This window comes from Phoxinus phoxinus (assembly GCF_949152265.1).
Source record: "Phoxinus phoxinus genome assembly, chromosome: 21".
Lineage (NCBI taxonomy): Eukaryota > Metazoa > Chordata > Actinopteri > Cypriniformes > Leuciscidae > Phoxinus > Phoxinus phoxinus.
In genome coordinates this window covers 22,219,902-22,239,401 of record NC_136896.1, presented here as the reverse complement: position 1 = coordinate 22,239,401, position 19,500 = coordinate 22,219,902, and the positions used below count along the sequence as shown (strand labels likewise).

Genomic DNA, 19,500 nt, shown 5'->3' with positions numbered 1-19,500 from the left:
CTAGATTGTTTAACTTACACTGATATACAATCGCAATGCAGGACAAGCAGATCAGAACACATTGTGTTTCCAATATGTATGAAGACAACATCCATCCATCCAATCCATCCATCCATCCATCCATCCATCCAATCCATCCATCCATCCATCCATCCATCCATCCATCCATCCATCCATCCATCCATCCATCCATCCATCCATCCATCCATCCATCCATCCATCCATCCATCCATCCATCCATCCATCCATCCATCCATCCAAGTTTAGCACCAGTGTGAGTTAAATCGTTGTTTATACAGCTAATGTGCTCTCACTGGGCAAATTTCTGGATGTTCATGTACATTTATGATATAAAAAAATAAATCGGTAACACTTTAGAATGCTGTTCCATCATTAATGAGTGACTACACAGGAACAAGAGTAACACAATATTAACATAACTACTATTAACTACCAAGAAACTCTGATGAACAAATTAGTAAGTACATGTTTGGTATGAACAAGCATGAAGCGGTCGACACAAATGTATTAGTAAACCCTGCGTCCTCTGACTGGTATCAGAACTGCGAGTTTATGCCCGTGAGAACACGACCCGGCTGACGTTGAGTCTCTATGCGACATCGGGTCTCTAATGAGCGAATAATTAAAAGTACGGGATATCCAGAATAATCAAAGATCTAAATCAGGGGTGGTGAACGTCGGTCCTGTAGAGTCAAGGTCCTGCAGAGTTTTGCTCCAACTCTGATAAAAACTTTCTAGTAACCCTTAAAGGGATAGTTCACTTTAAAATTAAAATTCTGTCATCATTTACTCACCCTCAAGTTGTTTCAAACCTGTATTAATTGATTTCTTCTGCTGAACACAAAATACTATGGAAGTCAATGGGTACAGTCTACTGTTTGGTTTTCCGACATTGTTCAAAATATCTTTCTTTGTGTTCAGCAGAAGAAATAAATTAATACAGGTTTGAAACAACTTGAGGGTGAGTAAATGATGACAGAATTATAATTTTAAAGTGAACTATCCCTTTAAGACCTTGATTAGCTTGTTCAGGTGTGTTTGATGAGGGTTGGAGCAAAACTCTGCAGGATTGTGGCTCTTCAGAAACGATATTCTCCACCCGATCTAAATTAATAGTTAACAGATATTTACGATTAGTTCCTAATTAGAATGGTGGTCCTTACAATAGGCTCATAATTAATGTGAATAATGTATAATTAATTATAATGTGAAGATCATGGTAGACCACTAATAATGACTTGAGTATTACCAGCTCCTCCAGAAGTAATACTAATTATTTGGAACAGTATTCTAAAGTGAAAATGACTGAAGTCATTGCAAGCTTTTGAGTTTGTTGTAAGGTTTTGGCCAGTAATGACTCAGGTGTCACTACATCCTTCTAAAGTAATTACTCATTATCTGGAATGATTGGGTGGACCAGACATTAATCTGAAGGGGCCAGTGTCCTTATGCAGCCTCGTAACTGGCTTGCAGTCTGTTTTCAGTATGAGGATTCTTTATTTTTACAACGGCTGATTTCCCATTTACTCAGCCTCATGTTGTTTCAAACCTGTATGATTTTCTTTCTTCTGTTGAACACAAAATAAGTTATTTTAAATGTTGTTGAGCTGATTTTCCATCATCGGGCCAAACCGTTATCTTTGCTTAACCATTCCATGCCAGCCGGCCAATCCGGCATGGATATGGTTTAATTTTCCACTGTGGGCTGACAACGGAGCTCTTTGGAATGTAATACAAATGCATCAGTCGTTGCCTTGATAATGCAAGAGTTTACAGATGATATGATCAGATATTTCTTCTATTTTTATTATTAATTTGTGTTTATGTCCCTCAAATAGCGTGCTTAGCCAGCTAGAACCTGGTAGCTAGGCAACTGACAAGTGACCAATCCTGAGTTGCGATGTCACTACACAAATTCTAACAGCACAGTTCGACAACTGTGCAGAGAATTCCGGGTCAAGAAGGGTTTTTAATCTGGTCGTGCCGTAACGGGTGGAAATACAACTGGAAACGTTCCTTACCGTTCTTAGAACCGTTCGGCCCGGCAGTGGAAAAGTGGCATTGGTAACCAGACAGTTGACGGTAGCCTACGGTGGAAGTCAGTGGCTACCGTCCATTGTTTGATTAATTACAAACATTCTTTAAAAAAATATCTTCTGTGTTCAACAGCAGAAATAAACTCATACAGGTTCGGAACAACAGGGTGAGTAATTGATGACAAAAAATACATTATTAAAATCAATAGTTGTATTTGTTAACATTAGTTAATGCACTGCTAAGTAACATGAACAAAAAATGAACAGCTGTATTTTATTAACTAAGATTATAGCAGTTAAATAAATAATAAATAAATACTGTAACAAATGAATTGCTCAAGGTTAGTTCATGTTAGTTAATACATTAATTGTTAACAAATTAAACATTGTAAAGCGTTACCAAATAAATAAATAAAAAGGTCAGATTGTGTTAAACCATTCAACATCTTATTGACTCTTTACTTACAATAGCACATGCCAATGATTTAGTATAAATAACACGCTAAAATAATATACCACTTTTTTTCAATGTTTAAAGAATGTTCAAAATATTTAGGCTATAATACGCACCAGCTGCTGGGAAAGTTCAGCAATCATCCTGTCTTTGCTTCTGAGCTCATTTCTCAGTTCTTGAACCTCTTTCAAAAGCAGTGCCACCTAGAAAATAACAGTAGACAAGGTTAACCTTCTTTTTCTTTTCTTTTTTGCCAAATCAGAACAGGGATTGATTTTGATCAGATGTTAGATGGGAATATGTAAATGTATAAATTATAAGCATTACATGCTTATTTATTAATAGCAAAATATTACACAATACACACATTTGTTTTGGTTTTGTGGTGAGTTGGCTCTGCTGTTGGTGCATTAATCTGAACTGTTCAGAGTTGGCGCAATGGACTGCACATGCTTAGGACATGTAAGAGTTGTTGGCTCACTTGGAATTATGTCAATCTGGGTCATGCTCAATCCTCGTGAAGACTGTACGAAACTTCTTTAGTATGTTAGATATCAATATGCAGTAGTCAGAAGAGACGCAAATAACGTGGTCACCGATCAAAAAATTAAATAATACGTTTTTTAAAAAAAATAGTAAGCATGAATATAATTAAAATGATATTGCACAAAACTAAAACATGAATTCAAAGTTATTTAAATCGTACGCGAAATCACCATGTTTTTTACCTGTACGAGTCTGACCATCAGCAGCATGGGTTGCATTGGAGTGACATCAACTGATTGAAGAATCGAAGAATCTAGAACTAGTGCACCAATGTTGACGCTAAAGCCTATGACGCTAAAGTTGATGCTAAAGCCATGAATGAGGTGTTCTGGGAGTACCTACATCGTTTTGAGATCATTTACATCAACTACATCCTGATATACTCCCGGAACGAGGCAGATGATCGCCTCCACATTGCGCAGTTCCTCCAAAAGCTGAGGGAGAATCACCTTTACCTCAAGCTATAAAAATTTGAATTCCCTCTCTGTTCCTGAGCTATATCATCGATGCCAAAGGTATCCAGATGGACCAGATGCAGTCCATAACTCGCCCATTCCCACCACCATGAAGGAACTCCAACGATTCCTTTGCAAACTTTAGCACCCTATCATCTCCTCTCACCTCCATGCTATGTAAAATGCCCAAGTCTCTGTCCTGGTCACCAAAGCCACATACTGTAAGCATTCCACCAGCTTAAGAGGGTGTTCACCAGATCAGTGCTGTCACAGCGGCAGGGGGTTTCACCCAAGCTCCATCCAAGTGGCTTTTTCTCCAAGAAGTTGTCCCTGGCGGAGCAGAAATCTGACATCGGAAATCGGGAACGTCTAGCTATCAAACTTTCATTGGAGGAGTGGCATCACTATCTGGAGGGAGCCAACCATCCATTTGAAGTGATCACAGACCATCGTAACTTGGAACCCCTCAGAGAAGCCAAGAGCTTGAATCCTTGTCAGGCCAGATGGGATCTATTCTTCACCCGGTTTCACTTCACCGTGACCCAGTCCCATATACATGCCCCTGACCAACCCAACTGTCTTCCAGAGCCCATTCTCCCTCCAGTTGCCATTGTCATTCCCATCCAATGGGCTCTAGATGACCAAATCACAGAAGCTACTGTACCTGCACCGAACCTGCTCTGCCGGGACGTCCTGAGGGACGAACCTATGTTCCATTGGCTCTGTGATTGTCCCTCGTGGATTTGCTACACTCTTCCTTAGGATCCGGACATCCAGGTACCCAGTCAACCCTCTCGCTCATCCGCAACTGGTTTTGGTGTCCAGGCATGTCTCAGGAAGTCAAACGCTTCGTCCAAGAATGTCACACCTGAGTGATCTCCAAGGTACCACGCCATTCACCTGTATCCTTGTAGTCATGGACCTTTTCTCTGAAGCCTGTCAACTTATTCCATTAAAATGACTGCCATCAGCTTTGGAGACTGCTGAAGCCCTATTTAATCATATGTTCTGTAACAATAGTTTACCAGAAGACATTGTTTCAGATCGCGTATCTCAAGAGTTTGGAAGGCTTTCTTCCATCTCCTTGGAGTGTCAGTGAGTTTAACAACTGGCTACCATCCTCAATCGAATGGGAAGATGGAGAGGAAGATCCAGTAGAAGATCTAGTGGCAAGGATGCTTCCTGAGATCGTACTGCCATGGCCACCAATACAGCTGGAACCGTTGTAAGACTTACCTGACTCCCGCTCACAGTTCTTCATCTTCATCATTGTCAGTCCCGGTCCATCCTGCAATATGAGACTGTTGTACTTGAGTTAAGTCATTCAAGTGCCTGCAGTCACTCTATGATATTTACCTGTGTGGTGTCCTCCATTCTCTTAAGTAAATTCCTGTGAACGATCATCCGTTGTCTGTTCTTCAGCGTCTTGTGAAACATCCCAGTATTGGATTGATTTTAATAACTTTAATGTACTTGAAGTGTGCATCAAGCACTAGGAAAATGCAAGTTTTGGATCGGGACTCGGTATCGGCGGATACTCAATCTATTTATTATAATTATTATGCATGTAGTTTTCATGACTTGAAATTAAGTGAGAGACTTGGAATATTTGCACTTTAAAAAAAAAATCAAAGTTTGTAGAAAAATCTCACAAATAACCATTATATACAAAGATACAAATGACTTCAAACGTTAAAGGTCCCATGGCATGAAAATGTCACTTTATGAGGTTTTTTAACATTAATATGAGTTCCCCTAGCCTGCCTATGGTCCCCCAGTGTCTAGAAATGTTGATAGGTTTAAACCAATCCTGCTCCGCTTTTGAGAAAAAGAGCAACGTAGTGCGATATTGTTGTTTCCTCGGGAGACATCAGGCTTGCAAACGAGCGAAGCATGGCAGTTGCTCAGCATTTGGATGTACAAATTAAAACAAAAGTATTTTTTTTAGTTCCTTAATTCGAGCCTCTGAAGAACCAGTGGGTAATGTGAATTTCTGATGTGTAATTGTTCAAGATCAGACAGATAATCTTTCTCTCAAAATCGTTCAATACTGTTTATGCATCAGTAAATCAAGCCAGTGACTAAAATATCAATTTCACATTGTTTCTCTGTAGTAGGATAAAAAAAATCTTATTCAAACTGTGATTAAAATATATACAAGCGATCACAGAACAATCCCTTCCCAATCGCACGAGCTGTCAATCACACAGCGCGAGTTTATCTGGACACTTGCCAAAACTCCTTATGAAATCAATGACGCTGTTACACTGCACAACGAAGCTCTTACTGTATTTATCTCATGTTTGCATTGGTGAAAGCATTAGTGAGAGGGCAGAAACTGCGTTGCAATGATAAGATCTATATTCACGCGATCATTAGACTGCCATCTGCTCAATGCTATCACTGCAACCTTTTATGTGAAGGGAATAGATCTAAATACTTTAAAAACTTCTCACGATTCGTTAATCTCGATAGCTAGTGAAAATGTATAATAGCTGTAATAGTAAAAGTTTTCGAGAGAGTTCCACATGTAATGCTGGCTATTTCATATGCAAGCATGTCAGCCAATCACAGTGGGCGTTTACACTGAGGTCTAACAGCGTTCAAATCAGAGGCTAAAATCAGGCTAGGAAAAATGACTTTTGTTTTTAAATTATGACAATTTTTTTACTAAAAAAAACATTATAAGGGCACCCCAGGAAACATTATAAAATAATAAAATAATCCATAACATGGGACCTTTAAACACATGGCTTTGTTTTATTATTGGGAAAAACTGGAAAACATCTAAAAGATTACACTTGAAAAAGCAAAATGTCATGGATTTAAGGAAGATAACATAAGATCTTACCTTCTGATCAAGTAAAGATTGGTCAGTGGATTGTGGAGTATAAGCCTCTAAAGTCTCTTCAACTGAACCATCTGTCTCCATCTGAAACAAACCACAAACAAAATCAACCTTGTAATGTGGTGGAAAAAATTGCTGCAAATGAGTAATTTGTTGTATCAATAAAATTGCTCAGTGTATAGTGGTTGCACTAGACGTTTTTCTCTCAAATGTGGAAAAACAGTAAGACAAGCTCATAAAAAGTGCTGCATTCCGCTGTGTACAAAAGTTCCAGGTTTATGTGTGTATATATATATATATATATATATATATATATATATATATATATATATATATATATATATATATATATATATATATATATATATACTGTATATATTGTGTCTGTTATACCAAGTGTTATGTTTGTTTGTATTTATCTCTCTCTCTTTCTCTCTCTTCGTGTTTCTTTGATTAGATTAAGGACTACCACCTGTGCTCGTTAACCTGTGAGCGCTGTCCGCGCACTGATTGGTGTGTGTCCTGAGGAGTCCAATACAAAGCAGCAGAGAGCACTGAGGAGGAAGAGAGACATTGCGGCGTTTGAGGGTGTTCCGCTCTCCAAGCCCAGACAAGTGAGCACTGGTCGCCGCGCTCTTTGGTGTGTGGTCACAATGTGTGTCATAGCATGATTCCTGGATTTATGTCATTTATGATCAGTTAATTTAGAGTTTATGGGTAATATACGGTGGAGGATACCCATAACTTTACTCCTGTTTAATGGTTAGTTAGGGAGTGAGGGAAGTTATATGTTGTTTTGTTTTCTGTTTTGTATAGGTAAGTTAATGTTATCCCCCTTTTATGTAGATGTTTTTTGTTTTCTTTTGAGTTGGGACTTCCTCCCGAGGTAATACTTTTGTTTCGGATTTATTCATAATGTGTTCCTTTATTTCATATTACTATTTGCTTTTCTAACTCCTGCTAAAGTGAAAAATAAAAGGCAGACACGCCATTTCAAATTGTTTGTGAATCTGGGACTGGAGAGCTAGAGATCCTCAACGTCTCTCCAATGTTTTTTTTTTTCGTCGTTCCCTATTACCCCTCAACTAAGGGGAAGACATATCAATTGGGGGCTCGCCGTACGACGTAGTTGAAAGCTTTTCTAGTGAAGGAAACAAAGTGATAAGTTGAAATTTACTATCTTCTCTCTTTTCAAGAGTGACCTCTCGTGGTAAGAGAAATGGAATTCAACTTGACAGCCTTCACTCTTTCTCCTATCACAGAGGTTTTTGAGCAATGCAGAAAAAATATCTATTATCGATCGCATATTTATTTAATATTCGGTGATGAGAGAGACTACTAAGCAAGTTATATAAAAAAAAGAGTTTTATGGCAAGCTAGTAGAGGATGGTATTTTGGCAGAGGGTTCGGGTAAGGAGAAATGTCAGGATGTTGCACTAATGGCTTTTTCAGATACTGAGCTGGTGCGATATGATCCCAAGTTGGAGATTAGACTTAGAAATAAAAAAAACAAGAATGTGAGTCTCAAATTATTAGACTGCGTGTTATAGAGGCGGAGAAGGAGCGTGAATTAAATTGCGTAATTTAGATCTAGAAGCGTTAAAAAAGCTGGTGCCCGTACCTCATTCTCGACCACCCTCTACAGCGTCCCCAGATTCGCCAGTTAGCTCTGTTCTGGCTTCTAATGTTTCTGCGTTTGACATCAGCAAATATGTTAAACTCGTGCCTCCTTTCAGAGAAGCTGAAGTGGATGCTTATTTTGTAGCCTTTGAGCGAATAGCTGGTAAGATCAACTGGCCTAAGACATGTGGGCTTTGTTACTTCAATGTAGTCTCGTGGGTAAGGCACAATAAGTTAGCTCAGCGTTAAGCCTAGAGGATTCACTTGATTATGATGTGGTAAAGTCTACAGTGCTCCGCATATACGAGTTACAGTTATACGTATACTGTAGTTCCCGAAGTGTATCGCCAGAGGTTTTGATCTCATGCGAAGACATCCAGGCAAACGTATGTTTAGTTTGGAAGAGAGAAGAGAGCTTTGTTTGAAAAATGGTGCCTGTCTAGTAAAACTGACACTTTTGAACAACTTTGCGAATTGGTTTTGCTAGAGGATTTTAAAAAGAGCATTCCAGAAAAAGTTGTGCAGCACTTAAATGAGCAGAAGGTAACCACGCTTGCCGAGGCCGCTGTATCCGCTGTTTTTTTGTTTTTGTTTTGCAAGAGCTACCATTTTTTTTCTTCATCCGCAGATAAGTTTGTTGGCAGATTAACTCCTCAAAGTTTTTCTCTTTGGTGCTCGTCCAAAAATAACTGGTCTAAATTTGGCGCGTCAAGGAGACAGGCAGGCTTGTTTTTACTGCCTGGATCCTGGACATTTAATTTCTGAGTGTAGGGAATGGAATTAACTGCACAATTACTAGACATGTTTACCTTGGATATTATACATTTTTTTGCATGCATACAACATTTGTGGGAAAAGACATATTTTTTCAAGATGTTTCCAACTCTAACTTTGAACCAATTCTGTAGAATATATATATATATATATATACTTTGATTCTGATTGTTTGTGAATCTGGGACTTGAGAGCTTCAATCCTCAAAGTCTCTCCACTGTTTGTTTTACCCCTAGACTAAGGTGAAGACTCTGTGCGTGCGTGCATGTGTGTGTGTGTGTGTGTTCACACTGGACTGTTGTATTTTTAACCCATCAATCAAAATAAATACAAATTAGGCACTTGCTTGAACTAAAAAGGTGACAGTTAAAATGTTTAAATACTCTTAGAGAGTTGACAGTAGGAGACTAATGGTATCCGTATAAATATTTTCGAAGATAATCTTTTACCCACTCTCTCTTTTTCACAAACACTTGAAGAACCCGTAAAAGTACATTTGTGTGCATAGGCCCCATGATAAAAAGGAATGGACAAGTAGGAGTGTCCTTTCATCCTTATGTGTGATCTTTCCATACTCCCATAACATCTTACACATCCTTTTATCCCTTTAAAAGCCTTAAGTGTAACTTAGGGAGTTGTAAAACCCCTCTATGGAGCTCTAGAATATGTCCCTCTTATCAGAAATGATCAACAATCAGCTTTATAAAGGCAGCTTAAGCCACAGCTTGGTGAACAGTGCTCCGACACAGAGAATAGTGCCTCAGATGACCACTACACCAGCAGCAGCATGCGTAGCCGATCTAGTACGCTAGTACCAAATACTGGATAATAACATAAGCCGCTTTTCCACTGTCGGGTCAAAAAGTTATCTTTGCTTATCCCTTTCATTCCTTGCTGATCAGGGCCAGCCGGTACGGATATGGTTTCATTTCCCATTGTGGGGCTGATAACGCCCGTTCTTTGGAATATACTGTAATACAAACGCATCAGTCATTGCTTTGGTAAAGCCTTGTTTATACTTTCGCCTGGCTCCGCAGCGCGAGCCTCCGCTGCTTGCGCGTGCTTTACTCCAAACGGATGAGGCATTTATACTATTATTTGAAACGACAGGGGGCGACTCGTGTAATTATCCTCTAAACCATCAGGAATCAAAAGTGAGAAGTAAGGTACACTCGTGAATGTTTATTTTAATACACTTTAGCGCACCATCGCGCTAAGGTTTTGCCGCGCACCTTCACGCTCGTGCGGACGGACTGATGATAGAAGATGTAAATGGCGAACGCGTTATGGAGGATAATTTAGATTATTTTAATTTTATTATTAATTTGCGTTTACATCACTAAAATGGCACGCTTAGCCAGATACAGAGAAACTGGAAGCCAGGCAACAGACAAGTGACCAATCCTGAGTGGCGACATCACAACACACATTCTACCTATTCCGGGCCGAGAATGGTTTGTAATCATGCCGTGCCATACCAGGCTCAAGTGGAAACATAACTGGAACAGTTCCTTACATTCTTAGATCCGTTCGGCCCGACGGTGGAAGAGCGGCTAACGAGATTAATTAACATTTTGTTAATTGACCGTATTTGCCAGAAAATAAGTCGCATGTAGCTTAAGTCAGTAAATCAGAGAGTAAGTCACACCGGGTCATGCTGAGAGAGAAACACATGCGTGCGTGTCACATTGACCAGCAGTTATAGTGTATTTGTAACCGCTGTATTCACCGTTTATAAAATTGAACAAAGTAGACTACTGTAACATTTGGTCTATGTCTTCTGAAATTCTTAGTTTGTAATGTGTTTGAATTTATTTCCTTGATAACTTATGTTGACATGAGTCTCGTTTAGTACATCATTTGCTCTTTTTCTGCTTCAATTCGCATACTATCCAGGCTAATGGCTAATATTGCCTACAACTCATAGCGTGTCCAAGGATTCGATTAGAACTACAAACATGAATAAAAAGTGTTAGAAAACCAAAAACATGGCAGATATGCGAGACTGGCAGTTAAGTAGAGAGGTTAAGATAAAGGGGTTTGAGTGTTTCCGTCATGTTAGATACTGATTACTGTATTAACCATATTTATTCAATGTTATCCACATTATATATTTCATCTCCAACAACATTGTGAACTTTTATAAAGATACGTTTGGTCATTAACTTTTAAATGCATCATTCTGCAAAACATGAGGACAGTTCAGCGTTTTTAGGACCCATGGCTGACAGATCAATGTGGTAGGAAATTAAATTAAATTGAATGTGGAGGATATTAACTGTGATAAGATGATTGACAGGATGGATGTAACTAAGTGATAGAGCGGTCCGTTAAAGACGCACTTATGACCAATAGTCTGTACCAAAGCTTGCCTGTTTTTCTGCTACACACTCAAAAGCATGTATTTTTTCTTCACAAAAACAGTAGATACTTTTAGGACATAGTTTAAGTAGGTAAACTGGAATGCAACGTGTATTTGTAGCCCTGTGTTTCAGTTCAGTCTTTCTCTTTAATAGTCTTAGCATGTTTGCAAAGCTGTTACGTTGGATTTACCCCTTGGGTTTGTTTATTCTTCTTTTTTCTTTGACTATCTGCTTGTTATCCTGGATTTCTATGCCTGCATTCTCCTCAGACTTTATTTTTCATACACAAACATCTGTGTATTTGATCTTCACCTCAACTGCTCCTTCCTTATCCACTACCATGTAACAACTACACTGTAAAAAAGGAAAGTTCCAATCTGTAAGGGTTTTTTCTACTTGATTGAACACTTAATGACTTAATTAATATAATCTTAAAGGCACACCGCGGACTTTGTGACCTAAAGAGTTGAAGCATAGGAGTTATTTTAAACTATTCCTCAGATCAATATACAGAGCTTGACACTATCAATGCTCCGAGCGGGGCTACCTTCTTGAAATACCGCCATATGTAGAAGACGCACCGTCATGTGACCTGGAGAATGCCTGGAGAACGAATCAATTTACGACCGTCACGTGACCACAAGCTCTGATATACTCAAGGAGCTAACGCTTTTGCTACTATTTTTCTGCCTGCTTGACTCCTGGCCATGGCTGAGGCAAGGAAAAAGTTTAAAACTGCTTCTGAGGAGGCAAAAAAGAGAAAACGCAAGAGGGATCGTGCTCGAGGAAAAACAAGAGTCGATCTTGGAAAGGAGTTTGCTCGTTGGCGCAGGTTGAGAGAAGAAGCTGGATGTAAAACCGATTCTCTTCTCTCAACTTTATTATTAGACTGGTAAGTCAACTGGTAAGTCATATGTCTTTGTCATTATTTTCGCTTTTTAGTAGAAGCTAAATTTGGGCAGATGAAGCTAACAGGCTACAAACCAAAGCTAAATGTAACCCCATGACTTTTGTGACAGTGCTGCGGCGCTTGTGGCCTCAAGGGGCGCTAGACGTGAAAGTTACAGGTCTAGGGCCCCTAGTGGCCAAAATTTCCGTGGTGTGCCTTTAAATAATTGGCTACGTTTATTAATGTTAATTAATGATTTTTGAAGATAATAAAAAGTAAAATAAAACTACGCACTGTTTCGTCAAGAAAAGAATAGTATTCACTTCAAGTTCCTCCATGTAAAGAAATTCCTGAAGAGGGCAGTGAAGTGTGGTGGCTGAGCTGGAACCTGATAAGTTGTGTTTCCAGGGGGGAACAATATAGTGGTGCACCTCTGAGAGCACATGCAGGTAAAAAGATCTCTTGATTGACTAACAAGGACTTTCACACATTCAGCTCAAATTCAAGCTTGAAGACGCAACTGGTATGACCATTAACTTAAATTATGTTGATGTAAAATAGCAACTTTGAAGTTGTAAAATGCAAGTATTGTGTTTCAGCTTATTTGATGGAATTTGCTACAATACTGATTGATGCTAAGCTTTGTATGATTTGTGTTGACCAATTATTTGAGTTTGAAAGGTGTGTTAAGTTTGTTAACATTTATCATTTATTGTCAAGGAATTTGATTTAGTTGATTATACTGTAGTTAATATGGTGATGGTAAATGAGATGTTAAATGTTAGTTTAAATAATATATTTATTTATATTAATAATGTATATTTGTTTTGTTTCAATCTATCTTTTAAATATTATCAAACTACTGCTTCTACTATTGCTTCTGCCAATACCTCTGCAAACAGAAGTAAATAAAAAAACAGTAGCTCAATGAGTTGTCCTCTTGCGTCCTTCATAGTCTGAATGCCATCTCAAGTTTGGGCAGAGCTGAAACAGAATTCTGGAAAACTTGACAAACACTTTACAATAAGGTTTAATTTGTTAACTTTAGTTAACTACATTAGTTAGCATGAACAAAGAACTTATAATTCTACCGTATTTATTAATCTTAGTTGATCTCAACATCAACAACATTAGTTAATGCACTGTGAACTAACATGGACATTTTAACAAAGGTTAAAAAAATGCTGTAAAATATATATTGATCATTGTTAGTTAATGCATCAAATAATTCTAACAAATGAGACCTTATTGTAAGTGTTCCCAATAAAACCAGTTAATTAAAAAAAAAAATGTGGTTCCTAGAAAATTGGAATTGGTGAATAAGTTAAGCATTTCAAAATGTCAGTGCCCAGGGCACCAAAGAGTCTTCATGCAGACACATGATGGCAAAGATCTTTGGCCCAGATGAACTGTGCCACAACATCAGCTGCCTTGGTAAATGCCACACTACCCCAAGCAAATTCAATAAGATCCAGTTTGTTTCTTACTGATACAAACACCAATTCAAAATGAACCTTTGTTCAAACATCATAGTGCAGTATACAACTAGATTTATAATGTCACTAACATTTGGCTAAGAGGTTTCTAGGGCATTTTGAGTGGTTGTCAAAAGAGCCGCCCAAAGTATCATATTCAACAGACTTTGTATTTATCTTCTTAAGACCTATCTTATTGGGACACCTGGGGCCTGTACCATGAAGGTAGCTGAACAAACTCGGGGTTACAGGATTAGTTTTGAGTTGACAAAACCAAACCGATGCAATCAGGCTTTGTTGGTACCATGACGCAGCTCATCAACTTTCTCTGTCAACTCAGGCTTTGATCTTAAGTTATGATTAATCCACGAGCGCGTGCACATACCAAAGTGACGTTGGCACTGAACAACCAATCGCGTTCGATATGGATAGAGCGAGAGAGATATATTTTTTCCGCGGAGGAGCAAGAGATAATCATTCAGAATTACGATTAATTTAAATATGTATTACAAGCTCGAAACAATACGGTCTCTGCTGCCAAAGCAAGAGAAGACAGTTGGAGAAAGATTGCTGATTGCGTTAATGTGTAAGCTAAACAAATAGGCTACGTTCTATATTAATGTAAAATTATGTAGGCTATATATGTAGGCTATGAATGTATGTGTGTGTGAAATATAGCCTATATTTTTATAATATATAAAAATGTGCATGTATATAGCTACTAATAAAGATTAATATTCATTGATTTCTAATTATGTCTATATGTAGGCTAAGAGTGTGTGTGTGTGTGTGTGTGTGTGTGTGTGTGTGTGTGTGTGTGTGTGTGTGTGTGTGTTATAGCCTATATTTTTATAATATATAAAAATGTGCATGTATATAGCTACTAATAAATACATCGGTCATCATGATGGTTATTTTGTAGGTTGCAAATTAACAGTGTTTTGTACTGTACCAAATTTAACTTGCTTTCCTCAAAGTGCTGACACAACACAGACTCACAGAAAGTAGATCCTTGTTATATCGGTTAATGTTACTATTAATTTAAAGATTCATCTCACAGAAAATAATAATTTCACATGTTCACATCATCTCTACCTGAACATTAAGGCTGTGAAAGGACTTTCTATTAACATAATCTGCGTAATGTTCTCTTAGAGAAGTGGAGATTGCAACATGTGTGCAGGCTATTGCTCCAATGACTCTAGGGAATCCATAAGATTAACCGAATAATAATACAAAATATTTAAAATAATTATTATGTACTGTAGTAGCCTACATTTGTGAAATTAGCTTTTTTTTTAAAAAATAAATAATTGTTCATGTGATGTCACCTTATCAATATATCTTACCCGCAATTTTATAAAAGCCCTTTTTATGGACATGGTCGATATGTCCGGGGAACATTATTAATGAAACTATCACTCCTGCACAGCGAGGACCACCTTGCGAATAGTTCGACAAACCCCTAGATTCTGTGCATCACCGATCGTGCAAGTACCACTTGCAAAAAAACGCAACACAATACCATTTGCGGTACAGTAATGAATTCGTGTTAAATTCTTTATGTGCGGCGCAAGAAGTTCGCAAAGATGATATTCCTTCCGCAGAAAATCTGTATCTTTCATACAAACTATCAGGAAAGGCAAGGGGATTTTGTCTGGCTAAAAACTCTTTCTCTACGATGTGCTCGTCTAACAATTTGCGCTGAGATGTCGAAAGGATTTGGAAGAAAATGTAAAGCCATTGCAACAGACACTGGGAATTAGTTACGTCACCTATATGTTTCTTTGCTCACAGCTGATTGGTCAAACTTCAGTCTGAGATCTCGAATCCAGAACTTAACCTGCCCCGGAGCAGGTTAGCCGTGCAGCGTAAGATACCATGGCAACGAACACCGATTAAAGCCGAGCTGCTTTCATAGTACCTAAAACCCAGGGTTGGCGGAAACTAAGCTGAAACATAGCTGGCTAGCCACCTAAACCGGCTTCATGGTACAGGCCCCTGACCATTAAACCAACCGGGACTGTAGAATGACAATGCATTCTAAATACATAGACATTAATATGGAGTTGGACCCCGTTTTGCAGCTATAACAGCTTCCACTTTTCTGGGAAGGCTTTCCACAAGATTTGTGACTCTTTTGGAATTTAAGCACCAATATGCAAGGTTAGGGGATTTTGTCAATTAAATCTGTGAAAAATGTCCTAATAAGCCTTACGACATGCTATGTAACATGCTATCACAAATTCAGCTATAATAGAATATGGACACCGCTCAGAAAATACATTAAAGGTTATATTGGCATAGCATGCGTTTGTATCTGACCTGAAGTAGTGTCTTCAGTTGAAGCAGCTGTTCTGTGAAAGAAGAGCAGTCTTGAACCATGAGTTTCAGTGTCAGCTCATCCAGTGCCGCATGATCTGACCTTGACCTATCCAGCCCCTGTCCCCTAAATCCATCAAATGACTGGAAAATGGCAGTTCTGTAGGTCAGACAAAGAGAAAGTGATCAGAAAGCATTTACCAGGACAGCCAGAGGCTTCATGCCCACAGTAAAAAATACAAATACAAATCTTTAAACAGGTTAGCTGTCCAATGAGAGCCATCTTATCCAAAATCCTGGATTTGGATATGTAAGCGGTATGCTGAGAATGTGGCTTTCTGAGACTAATTTGCTTTTTAAATGGATATAAAACAGACACTGTTCACTTAAGGGGACTAAAGGCTAACGACTGGAACTGTAAATAACAAGATTTTATAACAAAGACTGCCTTCAGAATGTGGGTATTCATTACATAACATTTACTTATTTTTTTGTAGGTTAGCTTTAGGCTCGCCGGCAGACCGCTCACAGTCTGTTCACAAACTATCTGGACTCATATTAAACTCAAAAATGGCAAGAGCTAGATAAATTTACAAGTTAGGTTGCATAGTTTTTGTCTAACTCAGGCTCTCTGGAAAAACGCACTTGTTCCAAAATTTCTACAAAATTATATCACATTGCTTCTTGGACGTTTAGCAACACTTTCAAATGGGGTGGCCCAAATGAACAAAATCTTATATCACGATATGAGTATTTCACAATGATATATCATGATATATTGTTATTTCTGCTTTAAAGGTACAATATTTAAGGATTTTGTGTCAAAATATCCAAAAACCACTTGCACTGTGTTTCTTTTATTTATGAACTTCCATTATCCTAAATGTTTCAAAGAATTAGTAAATTCAGAGAAATTCAAAATTTTAAGTGCCCGTCCCTGTTCGCCTGTCAATGACGTAATATGCACATTATCCCTGGTTTCCGCTTGTACTGCCATAGTGACCATAGCGACAGACATGGACAACTGTGTAGTGTGTAACGTCTAGCGACACGCTGTAGTTTTGTTCAAACATTATGGACCATGGCAAGCAGACTTTGGGACAAAAGGTGAACTAAAACAAGGATCAATATCAGCGTGGCGTTTTCGAGATGCCGAGAGCTCCAAGTCCGCGACTAACTTGGACTTGATAGAGAAGCCGCTCTTGCATATACTTTATTAGACAGGTGAGCAAATGTACATAAAACAAATCAATGTTATATAGCTCAACATGATGAAATGTTAGAATATGATCAGTATGTTATTCTAATGTTGATCTAGCTTACTGCTAGTCTCATATAGCAAACAAAAACTAACACATAGAATCACATTATAACTTTCAACACACTCAAATGTTGTTTAGTATGATAGTTAGACCAAATGAAAATGCGCTGCGTTACCTCACAAGTTGAATTCGTCAAATAAACTGACCTGTGTGAGTATTAATTCAGCCCTTGCGGGTAGTTCAGTAGAATTAAATGTCCTTATTCCTGTTATATCCGCAGGACTCGCGTGTGGCGCTGAGATCTGTCTCTTATTAGGAATCACGACCTGCTTTCATACCACAATCATGTTAAAAAACATGAATATTTTCACTCATCCATAAACATTATTAGATCCATCAGCATGACAGCAAGTCCCATCATTCCGCTTATCACTGCGTCATCAACCTACGTCTTTGTTATTGTAAGTTTAGCGACCCCTAGCGGCGGAAAAAATTACATATTGTAGCTTTTTAATTACATAAGTAAAAAAAAACTCAAGCTTACTTAAGACAAGTAAACAGAAAAAATAAGAACAAAGAAAATAATTACTCTCTCTGTTCGGACACGGTCCCGGAGACCATCTATAAACCATCTGTCTTTCCCCCTGCTCCACCATGGGGATCTTCAGTCCCTTCTACTTTGCTGTGGTGGTTTTCCACTCCACAGTAGGTATCTTCAGTCCCATCTGCTTGACTGTTGTGGTCATCTGCTCTGCCCTGGTGGTCTCCAGCTCTGCTGAGATGGTCTTCAGTCCTGTCAGCTCCACCCTGGCCACCTGCTCTGCTGGCTCAGTCCTGGGTCACGATCTGCCCCAGTCTCCAGTCCTGCTTCCAGTTCACGGGCCTGAAGATCCCCACTGTGGAGCAGATGACCACCACAGCAGAGTAGAAGGGACTGGAGATCCCTACGGTGGAGCAGAAGATCACAACAGCAGAGAAGACGGGACTGAAAATCACCACGGTGACGTAGATGACCACAACAGCAGAGTATACTGAATTGAAGATCCCCAATGTGGAGCAGAAGACCAAAACAGCAGAGTAGACTGGACTGAAAATCCCCATGGTGGAGCAGGCAGTAAGACAGAAGGATCATAGATGGTCTCCGTAACCATGACAGAACAAACAGAGAGTTCAAGGACAAGACATAAAAGTCCATATAAAACAAAAGACACACCACCAGGATCGTGACACAGGTATTCAAGGCTGCTGTCACTTTAAGACCAAATGCATGGGTCCAATATACAGTTGCACATGTGTTTTCTTTCTCAACTGTTTATGTTCACATAAGACATAAATTACTGTGTTTATGAGTACAGGCATTTTGACACAAACGTATGTGTATTAAACCGTTCAAGCCAATTTAGGCGGCAAAATGAACTCGGAACGTCCTTGTGCACGCATCTCTCAGTCAACCATCTTTCAGACAAAGCACACATCAGTTTAGTTTAGTTTATTAATTTATCAAGCACATTTACAACAGTTTGTTGAAACCAAAGTGCTGTACAACTAATATAAAACAAACTTAAAACATACAAAATCAAGAACCAAAAGGATTCATGAGAAATTTGCGAAATAAAGCAAAATGATATCTCTTTCGCTGCTTTTTGAGATGTTTAAAAACGTATGCAAACAATAAGCTTTCATGACCACGCAGCACAGCAATGCCACACGAACGTAACCGGGATAGTGAGGATAGTCTAAAATCTTGACTGGTTTACATATTAAATATACTATAAAAATGCGGTCCTTTTTAATCGAAACGGATGTACGGGAATCTGAAAACACTTTGTTTGGTTGTTGTAAGTATCGCAGCAGTTCAAAAATGAAATGTCTGGTAAGTGACACTAAAAGGTTAATGCTCTACCACATTTGAAAATAACGTACCTCCTACACTAAATCCAACCCTAAACTTAACTGTTAACAACCATTAACTGTTAGCAAAAGCAAATGTAAGAAAAAAATGCATGTGCTGAAGCAACTTTGCCATTTTAGCTTGCTTCTACAAGACTGAGTTTCACTGAACAATGCAAAGCAGAGGACAGTGCAATGCTGTAGGTGAGAGGTGCTGCCAGGTGAGGTCCTGATCAGAAATTCACACATGGAGCTGATTGTGATGCAAATGTTAAAATGTCTTAGTTTACAAATCATGCACTATGGTAAAAGTGTTTTGAGGACATAACATAGTATTGTGCAATGAACTACCTGACAATACGTTTTTATTGATTGATAATCTGCCCGTGTAATCATCATTTGTGTGAAAAGGTATATAAGTTGTTGGTGTTTTACTGCCACTAGTGGTCATTTCAGCTGGAAACTGCAGTAAATGTTATGTATTGGTGTGTTTTTGGAGTTTTACAAAAACATAGGTAGAACTGGGTCTAAAATTAACGGGGGTT

At 38.6% G+C, this 19,500-nt stretch overlaps 1 protein-coding gene across 2 annotated transcripts in view; it reads right to left on the bottom strand.

The window, feature by feature from the left end:
• Positions 1 to 19,500, bottom strand: part of ccser2b (coiled-coil serine-rich protein 2b) — an 85,315-nt gene that overhangs the window by 22,649 nt on the left and 43,166 nt on the right. For both annotated transcript variants that reach the window (XM_079595337.1, XM_079595336.1), the window contains exons 6-8: positions 15,807 to 15,963; positions 6,364 to 6,444; positions 2,628 to 2,714 (exon numbers count right to left, since the gene is read on the bottom strand). In XM_079595337.1, the coding sequence (XP_079451463.1) occupies positions 2,628 to 2,714; positions 6,364 to 6,444; positions 15,807 to 15,963 (325 nt within the window). The remainder of the gene's footprint in view (positions 1 to 2,627; positions 2,715 to 6,363; positions 6,445 to 15,806; positions 15,964 to 19,500) is intronic.